General features: G+C 36.6%; 1 protein-coding gene across 1 annotated transcript; it reads left to right on the top strand.

The window, feature by feature from the left end:
• Positions 1-5,122: 5,122 nt before the first annotated feature.
• On the top strand, positions 5,123-12,544 carry LOC122473579 (NKG2-A/NKG2-B type II integral membrane protein-like). The gene is made up of 5 exons (XM_043564248.1): positions 5,123-5,309; positions 5,637-5,714; positions 6,178-6,231; positions 6,676-6,827; positions 12,470-12,544. Exons 1-5 carry the CDS (start codon positions 5,123-5,125, stop codon positions 12,542-12,544), a joined length of 546 nt encoding a protein of 181 aa, XP_043420183.1.
• Positions 12,545-13,880: the final 1,336 nt, after the last annotated feature.

The following is a 13,880-nucleotide window of genomic DNA, read 5'->3' as shown; positions in this document are numbered from 1 at the left end:
AAAGCTCTAGCAATCCAAGCAGTATGGGACAACAATAGACACATAGATCAAAGGAATGGAGTAAAAAGCCCAAAAATAAATGTGTGTCTATGTAATCAATTAAATGTGACAAGAAGGCAAGATGGGACACAAGGGAAAAGAGAGTCTTCAGTAAATAGTGTTTATAAAACTGCAAAACTATGTGCTAAAGAATAATACTGGACTACTTGTTTATAACAAAAAATGAATTAAAGAGGTAGGGGTAAGGCCAGCAACAACAACTCCTAAAGAAAGCATAGTCAATAAACTCATGGAGATAGTTCTCATCATTATTCTTTTGGATCTATTTTCATAGAGAATGGCAGCAAAATGAAAAATAAACAATATGACAAACCACAAGGCATTTGCCCAGCCAAGGAAACGGTCAATAAAAGAAAAAGGCTACCTACTGAATGGCAGATGAATTTGCAAATGATGTATCTGACAAGGGGTTAATATCCAAAATATATGAAGAATTCCTCCATCTTAACACAAAAAGAATGCAAACGCATGATTAAAAATTGGACCTAAGACCTAAATAGGTATTTCCTGACACAAGATATGCAGATTGCCAACAGACATGTGAAAAGATGCTCAGTATCACTAGTCATCAGGAGAACAGAAATCAAAATCACAATGAGATAGCGCCTCCCACATGTCTGAATCCAAAAGACATGAAATAACAAATATTGGTGTGCATGTGGAGAAAAGGAAATCTTATGCACCGTTGGTGAGAATTTAAACTGGCGTTGTCACAATGGGCAACAGGATGGAGGTTTCTCCAAACATTTTTCTCATTTTTGACACAGTTGATGGATCTAGAGGGTAAATCATATCATATGATTTACCTAATGATGTCAAAACAAAAACAAACCAACAAGTGAACAAAACAATAGACTCACATGCAGAGAGACCAACTTTGTGATTTCTGTAGGGGAGTGGGGACGAGGGATGGCTGAAAGAGTGAAAGAAAGTAGGTGGTACAAACTTTCTGTTATAAAATAAATAATTCACAGGGATGTAAATTACAGCATGGAGAATAGAGTCCATACCATTGTATTAATTTTGTATGGTGATGGGTGAACACGATGATTTATCATGGTGATCATAGCATAACGTGTATAAATGATGAATCATTATGTCTACACCTGAACTTAATGTCATATCACATGTCAACTAAACATCTGGGAAAATAGATACATGAAAATGAAAATAGTATTGTCAACCCATTTTGCCAAACACAAAACAAAACAGAACTACAGACCAAAGGAAACATGCACGTGAATATGCCCCAAATTATTACCAATTCAAATCCAACAATGAAAACAAAGGAAAAGAATTCCAGTGATGCACAGTAGGTAATTTAGATATAAAGTTTTATTGCTTGGATGTTCATGTTATTTAATTGTCTTTTAAAAGTACTTTTAAAAGTAGTTTCTCTGCCCTACACCAATATTTTGAGTTAAGTGAAATTGTTAAACACTCATTAATTTTCCCCTACAGAGTTAGACTTAGGCTTTTGGTTTGTTTGTTTGTTTGTTGATCACAAATATTCCTATTTAAATACAGACACCTAGTTACCATTGGAGAATGAATAAGTAAATAGCATGAATAATTATTTAACATTCAAATATCTGGAATGGTGCTATTGCTCAATATTATTCAATGTTTTATCCTTCCCACAGGCATTTATTTTTTCCAGCAGAAACTTTAATAACCTATTTACAAATAATACAAATGGAATGTAGGTATGTTAAAAATGAAGGTAGAATTTGAGAGGATCCATTCAGAAATTGAAGTCTTTATGGCAGTCGCAAAATAATTGAAAACGTAGTCATTTTTCACTTAGCGTCAAAGATAATTAAACACCCGTCTACGGGTTGATGATTTTAGAATATTTTCAGTGAAATAGAAATGACATATCAAGGGCATAAGAAAAAGAAATACATAATATGTAGATGTAGCAAATTTGCCTAAAAGTAAAACATAAACTTCTAAGATATTTTACACAAGGCCTAAGTCCTCAGTGTTTGTCATTCAGATGGAAGTAAGTGAACAGCCTGGGTGGTTAAGTCTCTGACCCCAGTATCTCGTGGAACATAAAATTTGTCAGAAGCATTTGCTGAAGGACAAAGGAAATGCCACACTGCAAGCTCAAAGCCTCTACATTCTGGAGGTGTGTGAGGAGATAAATGTCTTCAAAATAGCCCAAAGGCAAGAATTTCCTGTTCAAATTTGAAGTGACACATTGATGAGAAATCTACTTTTTCCACTATTGCTTCACTCTCAGCGCTCACAGGGCCGGCAGGCTGTGAAGACCACAGATACTGTCTGGTTACGAGAGGAACCTGGTTCCCTCTGGACGATGCATGACTGTCTGGCCAACAGAGGTATGTGTCCACACAGTCCTGCCTTTCTAGTAGTCACCTCAGTGAGTGGGAGATTATAAATGCTGGTGGGATGCACCTGAGGCACAGCTACTATACAATGAAATCACAGAGAACATTGGAATCTGCATTCCAACAATTCAGGGTAACAAACAAGAATGAGTATGAGATACATTAGAGATCTTACAATATTCAATTTCTTGCCTGTGTACCAGTCATTAAGAACATATGCATATACCTATGGGTTTGCAAATCAATATATATATATTTTTTTTTTCAACGTTTATTTATTTTTGGGACAGAGAGAGACAGAGCATGAACAGGGGAGGGGCAGAGAGAGAGGGAGACACAGAATCGGAAACAGGCTCCAGGGTCTGAGCCATCAGCCCAGAGCCCGACGCGGGGCTCGAACTCACGGACCGCGAGATCGTGACCTGGCTGAAGTCGGACGCTTAAACGACTGCGCCACCCAGGCGCCCCAACAAATCAATATAATTTAAGGTGAGATCACAGAAGCATCAGGACAAAGAACACATGATTTGGATTTGTCATTAGTTGTCATCAAGAATATATTATATATATTCGACATTGGTCCAGTCTTTAAAAATAAATCCCGAAAATGAGTCCATTATAGCAATAAGGTCAAACAGAATTCCTCATATATTCATTTCAATAAATGAGGGGCGCCTGGGTGGTGCAGTCGGTTAAGCGTCCGACTTCAGCCAGGTCACGATCTCGCGGTCCGTGAGTTCGAGCCCCGCGTCAGGCTCTGGGCTGATGGCTCCGAGCCTGGAGCCTGTTTCCGATTCTGTGTCTCCCTCTCTCTCTGCCCCTCCCACGTTCATGCTCTGTCTCTCTCTGTCCCAAAAATAAATAAAAAACGTTAAAAAAAACAATTAAAAAAAATAAATGAAAGCAGTTTGATTCTTCATAAAATGCGAGGTACCTTGTGTAAACATGCTAATTTAAACTTAACTATAATCCAAAGGCTTTTTATAAAATTGAACAAAACTTGGCCAAGAAAGATATTCAATACTGAAAGACGCTCTTGTGCAATGAATTGTTACATGGTCTAAATGATATGAATCAGTAATGATAAATGGGTACTGTGTTACAAATAATTAAAATTGGGGCACTTGGGTGGCTCAGTCGGTTGGGCGTCCAAATTCGGCGGGGATCATGATCTCAAGGTCTATGAGTTCGAGCCCTACCTCAGACTCCGTGCTACAGCACGGAGCCTGGAGCCTGCTTCAGATTCCGTGTCTTACTCTCTCTAACCCTCCCCACTCACGGTCTGTCTTACTCTCTGTCTCTCTCTCTCAGAAGGAAACAAAACAATTTTTTAATAAAAATAATTAAATCACTAACACATTATTGAGAACTTAGACCACTCAGATTGAGTTTAAGTGCTTTATATGCGTTATAGTGTATGTCTTTTAATTCGTATTTTAGATTACTAAACTAGATAGCTAGACATGAAATAAATCTTTTTAATTTTAATTTTTTTTAAATTTTTCATGTTTATTTATTTTTGAGAGACAGAGAGAGACACAGAATGAGCAGGAGAAGGACAGAGAGAGGGAGACACAGAATCTGAAGCATGCTCCAGACTATGAGCTGTCAGCACAAGCCCCGCGTGGGGTTCGAACCCACGAACCATGAGATCATGACCTGAGCAAAAGTTGGTCGCTTGACAAACCGCTCAACTGACTGAGCCACCTAGGTGCCCAACGAAATAATTTCTGAAGGTGATACTTTGTACTTGGAGAGACAGGAATAATTCCAGAGATCACTGACTGCATAGCTCCTTGACTGAGGTCTGAAATTACATTTATGTGAGTTTTAGTATAACTATACAACTAGAGTTACCCTGCCTTTGAAATCATAGATCTTTCTATAAGTTTGTAACAACTGTGTTCTTCCATAAATGATCTACTCTATTATTTATCATTTTATGGTTTCATATCTTTGCCATTGAATCATTTGTCACTCTGATGTTAAGTCCTCTTGTAAAAAATGCTTTGTTTCTTTTGTTTTCACTATTGTTCCTGCTCTGGGCGATTTTAGTGTGTCATGTAACAGTTTGCAACATATGAAACATTTCTTCTTAAATTTATCAATTCTCAGAACTCCGCAGATGTTCAAAATAAAATATTACTTTGATAGCACTGCAGTCCTTTTTTAGAAACACAATTTCAAACCACAAATAAAAGTCATTTGCAACAGGAAATTCCTATATGTGCTAAAAATTATATTCTCCCATCTTAGGGGACTTAATTTTGAACCAGTAATGGGTTTTAACATTGTCAAAATTGATACAACACTTTTTTCCTAATACAGTATTTTAATTACTCTGGTTATTCTAATAGTGTTGAAATATGTCTGTGGAATCTGACCTTACGTTAATGAGGACACTATTATTCATGAATTCCTTTCTTCTTCACTAATTTAGTGCTTTACATGTATTGCAACCAATACTATTCTGCTATTATTGTAAATAAAAAACATTTATTCTATCATGAAACATTTATTTCAATCTCTACACAAGGTAGTACCAGACTTTATATTGTTCAACTGCAAATGAGGAGTCTCCCTCACCCTGCACCCCACCCAGTGTCACTGTACTAGCAATGTCGTCAGCACATGACACACACTCTTGATCAAGACCTTCAGGGCAGTTTCATCCACATTGTAGCTGACACTACTCAGGTGCAGACATGGACAACCAAGGCGTGACTTATGCGGAACTCCATCATGCTAAGGACTCAAAAAGACAGCATGTGCAACCTAAGGGCAAGAAAAGTTCCATTTCAGTAACTGAGGAGGAGATAGCCTATACAGAATTGAATCTTCAAAATGCTTCTCAGGACTTTCGAGGGAATGGCAAGAACTCTCCCTGCAAAGGTAAAAAACATTTAATGCAGACAAGTATGTCTGTTTAGGATTTGAAGTTGGGGTGTAGGGGTGTAGGGAAAGAGTAGGAAGTGATCTCACATAGTTTTCATTTGTGAGGACCAGAGCTGGAGGTTGGAATATGGTATTGTAATTGAACGCATTGGTATATTCTGAGCGAAGATTCCAATGATAGTGATGGGTTTGAGGTGCAGGTTATTGTATGTGATTCCCTGTGCATTGTGGGTTCTCTTGTTTGTAAATCTCCTAAATGATTGTTTGCGGGCATCCTTTCTCAGTGTTTGCCTTTCTCTTCCTACTATTCACCTTCATGTCCAGAGAAGCTCATTGCCGGTATCTTGGGAATTCTCTGCCTCGTCTTGATGTCCACTGTGGTAACAATAGCTGTTATTCCCTGTAAGTACGTGTTTGAATGACTAAAAGGGAATATTTCACCTTACCGATCATCAGTTCCTCAACATAGTGTGTAACACTTTGAATTTATTATCTCATTTTAATGCAATTTTAATGCATGCGCTAAGTGTGGAATGATTATTTAGAGGTTATCTAAAGTAGAAATAACAGAATACATTTAGGGAGAATTAAACATATATTTGGATTTAATAGCTCAAAGGCAAGTCACACAAGAGACTTTACGGTGAAATACACATTAATTCTTGAGATTGCTTAAACCAAATATTGTGAGAGATGGTGAGGTTTGGTTTTTTAAGCTTTTGAATTATTTTCTCTCTCATGTTCATTACCGTATTAAATTTTTCTGGTAAAATAGCACACCCAATTTTAAACTAAGAAATTCAACTTATTATGATTCATTCATTTAATATTATGGGTTTTTTTGAGAATTGCTTTAATGTTCTAGCTACTGAAGGACCAGCGCAGAACAAAACATCCCTGGAAACGACAATCCAGAAAGGTACAACATCCCTTGCAAAATTCTGTTTTTGTTTAGTGGCTATTTTACTCTATCTTCAAGTAGGCAAAGATGATACCAGATTCTTTTGGAAAAGTGAATTCAAAAATTGCTTAATGATCACCATACCTGTTGTTAACAATTGCCCCACATTTTCTCCCTCTATATCATGATAAAACATAAATCATTCCATGAAGATGGTTTTGTTCACTGACTCTCATGACAGGTAGAGATGGACATTTTTGTGGTCGCTTTACTTGGGCACTTAAATTAGGAGATGAAAGCCTAACTCTTCTCTGAGTGTGTGTGTGTTTTCTTTTAACTTTACCAGCTTGTGAGGATAGATGAATATGGTAGGTACACATATGTGTATCCATATACAGTATGTAAATTTTCATTTTGTAATAGTCAAAGCTTTTTGGATAATATCTCATAATCTCTCACCAGCGTGTCTCTGTTGTCATTGTCTGAAAGAGTGGTTTATGTATTCCAACAATTGCTATTACATTAGCACTGAGGGAAAATTATGGAAGGAGAGTTTGACATCCTGTGCTTCTAAGAATTCTAACCTGCTCTACTATGATGATGAAGAGGACAAGGTAAGTTTTCAAATGTTTCCACATTCTATTAAAAGCCTGTCATTAAATGGGGCTCCTGAGTGGCTCAGTGGATTAAGCCTCCGACTTTGGCTCAGGTCATGATCTCAAGTTTTGTGAGTTTGAGTCCCACAGCGGGCTCTGTGCTGACAGCTCAGAGCCTGGAGGCTGCTTCAGATTCTGTGTCTCCTTCTCTCTCGGCTTCTCCCCTGCTCGTGCTCTCTCTCTGTGTCTCAAAAATAAATAAATGTTAAAAAAAGAAAAAGAAAAAGTTTGCAATTAATATTATGCTTGTAGAATTCACCCATAGTTTTATATGTATTTGTAGTTTATTTCTTTTAAAGTGTTTAATATTCCATGGTTTGACTCTCTGACACATTATTTATAGTTTTATACCTTGAATGTACATTTGATAATTTCCAGTTCTTGCTTTTCATAGGAACCTGTGCTTCTAGAAATGCTCTTTTGTCTGAAATTAACTTTACTATTGAATTTTACAACACATCAAGGAAACTAGACATACGATCGTGCACATTGATTACAATAGACTTAGAATCACACAATTCTAAATTATATCATGAGACACAAGTTTAGAGCCTTTATGAGGCCTGCACATTTTCCTTTTATGAAATATCTCTGCTTATTTTGGTGCTGTATGTCAATGGAATCATTCAGGGTGCATTTTTATGTGTGTCTCCCTTCTCTCCCAGGTGCTACTTGTAATCCATCTATATTAACACACTTGTCTACAGTTTGTGAATATTCACTGCTCTCATATGAATATGAGATTTTAAAAACCATTCTCAGAAATTTTGTTCCTTTTTCGTAAGTGGGTATTATGAATAATTATGTTAGGAAAAGTCTTTTCCATGTCTTCCTCCACATATCATATTGACAATCATTTATTGCACATAGCGACATATTATATATTTACATAAAATAAATGTATGGTTTTCGTAATAAACTAATAATGTGTAAATGTAACATTATTGTATTCATGTATAATTAAACTACACTTCTCTGTAAGCATTAGTAGGAAATTGCACAGTCATAGTTATGTGCATATTTCACTATATTAAATTATCCCTACATTTTTCTATTTTACGGTGTAAAATACATTGTACCAAATAGGCCTTTGATCCGAAACTCAGCAGTCTCAGGAAAATTAATTAAAGGTTCTGATGGTAGAAACACTACCATTTTCCTGGGTTGTAAATCTCAAGGCTATTCTCTTTGGTGAGAATGAGAAGTGCTGGGTTGTGTCTCTTGCCCATTTCTCCAGGACGGTGTCTTCTTTTCACTTCTCAGACGTCTTTGTCATATTTTAGACCTGAACTCTTTTTTGAACTTTTAAGATGCAAATACCTGCATCTGCATTTTCACTCTCCTATTGGAGTCTTTTAATGATCAGAATTTTTATGTTACCAGGGTCCTACTTAGCGTTTTGTACATTACAATGAGTATTATTGGACCTATTTCAGAAGTTAGCCAAAGTTCATGAATAGAATTTCCTATATTATTTTCCTATATTTACATTTTTCTTTATTTCTTTATTTTTTAACTTTCCATGATGATTTATGATCCAATTAGAATTTATTTTTCGTGATGCTTTATGTCTGAGGCTGTGAGATAAGAGTGAAAGTTGTATATTTCTACATCATTACCTCATTGTCGGAGCATCATTTATAGCAAAGTAGGTCTTTTCTTCATCAGTAACTTTATATATATAAAGTTATATATATATATATATATATGCTCTAATCTCCTTGATATAAGTAATATAGATATTATATATCTTTACATAGATGATTGTTTATTCATAGACCACAGTCTACACAGTCTATCACAGCCCACAGCAGTTCGAGTAAAATGTAGAGACTTACTTGCCTTTATGGTCCATTACCGTGTCCCATTTATACTACAAGTGGCCTAAATATTTCTCTGCTTACATGGAGAATCACATGCATGTTATAACTTTTCTTCAACTGACACTTTTCCTTCAAATATCAACAATTTCAAAAACACAGGAGGTGAAGGAAAGTCCATTAGACCTGGTAAGAATTTTATTCTTACGTTTGTCCTCTCTTTCTTCCTTATGATCCAAAATGCCTTCTTTTACCATGTATTCTCTCTAGCAGTTCTTTCAGAGTGGGTCTGTTGGTCATACATTTTCTTAGTGTTCCTTGATCGGAGAATGTCTTGATTTCTCTTGCATGCCTGTTGATTCTTTTGGTGGGTAGTCCATGGTTTTTTAATAGAATCACCCAGTTAGTGTCTAAAACTTTTCTGTTTATCAAGCATGCCTTTTTTTTCTGTTATTTTGACCAGAGAGAAAAAATATTTTGGAGACTTGGGTGTGTACCTGTTGATGTCTGTGGTTTGCTAGGCTCTCTGACACCAGTGTATGTGAGGTAGAGGGAAATTCCAGGGAGCTCACCACCATGCCATTCCTCGGGTCTCCAGGGCTGGGATCTGTCAGCTTTCTCATTGGCTTTCTGAATCTTATGTCGTCTTATGTATAATGTTCAGGGATTGTAGCTGTATTGGTGGGAGGACTAAGGAAAAGACTATCCACTCTATCTTTCCAGAACAGAAAGTCTAGTCTGGGGTGGCTTTCATTTGAATGGTCCTAAGATTAATAGTGTTGGTCCTATTTGTCTGTACTCACTTGGCGTCTATACATGGTGTTTGGTGACATATCTATTGAAATATTTTGCTAATAGTTTTACCTTTTTTTCATTGTATTTTGAACATTCTTTATGTACACTGGCGGCAAGTCTTTTATTAGACGTATGGCTTGTAAATGTTTGTTCACAAGTTTATGACTGTCTTTTCTCTTCCAAGAGCAGATATTATCTGGATGAACTATACTTCATCAATTTCTTCTTCTATGCATCGTGCTTTTGGTACTCTATCAAATCTCTGGCCAACTGTAGGTCATGCGTTTTTTTAGAAAATATTTGAACGTTTTTATGTGTGATCAATTTTGAGCACTTTAATGTAGTATAAAGCATATAATCATTAATCATATTTGATAGTCCATTGTTTCCAGAACATTTGTTGGAAAGACTCTACTTTCTCCACTGAATGACTTTACATTTTTGTGCAACTGTGCATTTCATATTGTGCGGGTACAAATGTTGCACTTTCTCATCTGTTTAATTAATGGCCTTATGTATTTTTATGTCTGTTTTGTACTTGAAAGATCATCTTTTTTATTTTAAATGTTTATTAATTTATTTTGAGAGAGTGAAAATGCAAGTAGAGGGAGGGGCAGAGAGAGAGAGAGAAAGGCAGAGAATCCCAAGCAGGGTCCATGCTGTCAGCACAGAGCCTGACCTGGGGCTCCATCTCAGGAACCATGAGCAGTAATCAAGAGTCAGGAGCACAAATGACTGATCTACCCAGGTGCCCACAAAATTGTCCTTCTTTAAACTGTGAATTTATTCAAGTTCATTTTCAGAGTTATGCTACCTATTCAGGATCTTTGCATGGATGTTTCCTATTCATTTCTATCTTTCTAAAGGTTTCATTCAATGTTTATTATTTATTTATTTATTTATTTTGTGTGAGAGAGAAAGTGCATGGGAGAGGGACAGAGAGAGAGAGACAGAGAGAGAGAGAGAGAGACAGAGAGAGAGAGAGAGAGAGAGCAAGCAGGGGAGGTGTCGAAGGAGGGAGAGAGTGAGCATCTGAAACCAGATCTACGCCATCAACACAGAGCCCCAGGCAGGGCTAAACCCACAAACTGTGACATCATGACCTGAACCAAAACCAAGATTCGGATGTTAACCAACTGAGCCACCCAGGCGCCCAGACATATTTGTGTGTGTGTGAGTGTGTGTGTGTGTTGCATCCATTGTAATGAGTATAAGGTGATAACTCATCGTGAATTTGATTTGCATTTCTCTGCTCATTAGCAAAATTGAGCATCTTTTCATATGATTTTTCACCATCTGTATATATTCTTTGCAAATTTGTGTATTTCATTTCTTTGCCCAGTTTTTCATTGTCTCTTTTGCTGTTTGCTGTAGTCGTCACTGACTTGTAGATTCCTTGTATATTTTAGATATGATTCCCTTGTTTGATATATGATTTGCAAGTGTTTTTCCCACTCTGTATTGTCTTTGCTGATCATGCCTTTTAATGCACAGAATTGTTTCAGGTTGACATTACCCAGTTGTCTACAATGGACTTTTCCTTTGTGCTCTGTGGTTTTAGTGGCCTAGCCAAGAAATCATTGCCAAGTACAATGGTGTTTAATATCCCCCCTTCTTTCTTTGAGGAACTTTATAGTTTTACATCTTACATTTATGTCTTTAGTTCATTTGGAGTTAATTTTAGTATACAGTGTAAATGTAAACATCCAACTTCATTCTTCTGCATGTGGGTAGTCAGTTTCCAAACACCCTTTGAAAAGGTCCACTGTTTCTCTATTGAATCGTTCTGGCATCCTTATCAAAACTGATTAGACTGATTATACCTGCGTTTGTGTCTGGATATTTTTAAGGGATTGTTTCCATGGGGGATTTAAGATCTGTGTCTTTCTGTTCCTTCATCTTGCTGCTGGTATCCCGTTCCAGTCGGAACTAGTGTGCAGGGCAGGGATATGGATTCTGTCCTAGATAATGTGGCGTAAGGCTGATGGAGGTGGAAGACGTGTCACCCATCCCTGATTTTCACACTGACTTGAGTCACTTCACAATCCGCTCTCTTCCCTCAAGAGTATTTCTTTGTATTTGACACTGTTCTTTGGTCTTTTCATTATGATGTCATGAGACATGGATTTGTACGTGCTCATTCTGTTAGCAGTTTGCTATGTCTCCGGTGTCTAAAATATTTTAAATGATGTTAGTAAGCTGTTCATTCGTCATGCCTTAAGATTGTTGTCCTATTTTATTTTCTACCTCTGTTGTACTTCTCATATTCTACTTAGACCTAAGTTGGCTTTCTGGATACGGTTTTGAAAGTCTCTGAATTCTGTAAATTCGTATATAAAATTCTCTTTTTTCTGTCTCATCCTAAGATATGAATAGATTTTGTTACTCCTGCAATTTCATCAGTTCTTTTCTACCGCATCCCAAATTTTCTGCAGAGAAAATTTAGTGAGTTTTCCATTACAGGTATGTATTTGTTCACTCAGATTCTCTGTGATTTCTTCATATAGTTTTATTTCTTATTGATATTGCCTACTTGCTAAATTACTGCCATCACATGCTCCTGTAATTATTTCAACTAAGTTTTCTGTATAGTTTACATATCTTTATAAGTAGGACTTTTCAATGCTTTTTTCTAATATGTGCAACAATTACCCCATTAGAAGGTCTATTGACATATGCTTTCCTTTTGTTGGAAGATATTTTCCAATTTCTCTTCACATTTTTTAACTTTTTATGGAGACATTTTTAAAAATACAGTTTATTAAATATGCATTCTCTTTCATTTCTCCTAGATTTACTCTGTTTTTTTGTTGTAAAAACTTTATGGCAGCATCTTCTCTACTGAAGTCTCTTTGCTGATAGTTTTCTTCAATTTTTCCATGTTCTTATTGCTTACCTTTATGACCTTGTGACTTTGAAGCCTTGGTGTTAATTACTAGCTTTTTTTTTTGCTTTTGTTGGTTTTTTTTTCTTTTGTTTTTTTAGGAAAGGATGTGTTCAAACACTGCAGGTCACTACGGCTTCCACGTTCTGCAGTGTGACCTCAGTGCCTGTGTGTGAATGCGGGAGGGGACTGTTCAGACCTTTACTCTCAGTTCCCAAGTCTCCTTGTGCTCTTACTTTCTCCTGGGTTCCCCTTGGTCTCCTCTCCATGTGTGTCTATTTTTTCCATATCTAAGAGTGTTACAGAGCCAATGTCAACTCTTCTGTTTCTTTCTCACATCCAGTATCTTTCCATTATATTTATGGGGGTCACAGTGCTTGACACAAACACCACAACCTCTGACCAGCACAAGTATGGGTTTTCTTCATCATTACCGAGTGATATCAGCACTTGGAGCTGAAATTCAATGGGTACCCGTCCCCATCCCCAGCGCTGATCAGGTCTCCCCCTGTGGCGCCAGCACCCTTGCTCTTTGCAGTTTCTCCCAGTTGTAACATTTCAGTCTTCTTACACTGAGACAAGGGTGGGCAGGTGGGGAGACATGGGACCATCCTAGGCAAGAAGATGACAAATGTGCTTCTGACTTGAATCTCCAGGATTTTTTCCAATGTACGTATTTCATAAGTTATTACCTATAATCCATTTTCTAAACTCTGAAATTGCTTTCATGGTCAGTTTGTCCTCTTCACTTAGTCCTACTAAGTTAATTTTATACTTTTGTGTCCACTGTGTGACATTATATTATAATTTCAAAGTGTCTACAAAGGAAGAAAGGATGAACTTTTATGTGTTATTACAAAATTCAAATGAGTATAAGAGCTTGTATTTGACTCCCAATAACTTTTATTTTCTCATAGTTTTTGTTGAATTTACTCCGTGCTAGTACATGGATTAGAGGCTCCCAGAGAAGCCCTCATAGTTCATCTGTGCAGCCAAAAGCCTTAACTTTTTCTTCCGAAGTGTAAGTCCCATGACAAATTTTTATTTTATGCCTCACAAGAATTGTACTTAGAAACAAAAAGAGCAATGTGTGAACAATCGGATAAACACAGTAGTTGAAGGTTTTCCAGAGAAAAATGGTATGGGAAATCTTGAGATGGAGATACATAAGTAATAGTCAAGATGGATGGTTTATTCATCAAAATACTACAGTACATAGTAAGAGACGTAAGTAATCTTACGGTAAGATTAATGAGATTTAATTCTCTGTATTTCAGGTTGTCAGTATCTTCAGAGGTTGACAAGAATTGTCAATATATCGATTTTCGTACAAAAAAAATTTATTTTGCACCGTGCTCATTAAGAAGACGATATGTTTGTAAGCACCAGGCATTTTAGTTACCTCATTTTGGTAGAATGCTGTTTCACCATTGATAAGGAATCCATCACTCTTTACTTCAACAGCCATACAATTGTTTTCATTGCATATTAGAAAATAATGTTTTTAGTGTA

This window comes from Prionailurus bengalensis, chromosome B4 (genome assembly GCF_016509475.1).
Source record: "Prionailurus bengalensis isolate Pbe53 chromosome B4, Fcat_Pben_1.1_paternal_pri, whole genome shotgun sequence".
In the NCBI taxonomy this organism is placed as follows: Eukaryota; Metazoa; Chordata; class Mammalia; order Carnivora; family Felidae; genus Prionailurus; species Prionailurus bengalensis.
This window is presented reverse-complemented; position numbering and strand designations above follow the sequence as displayed.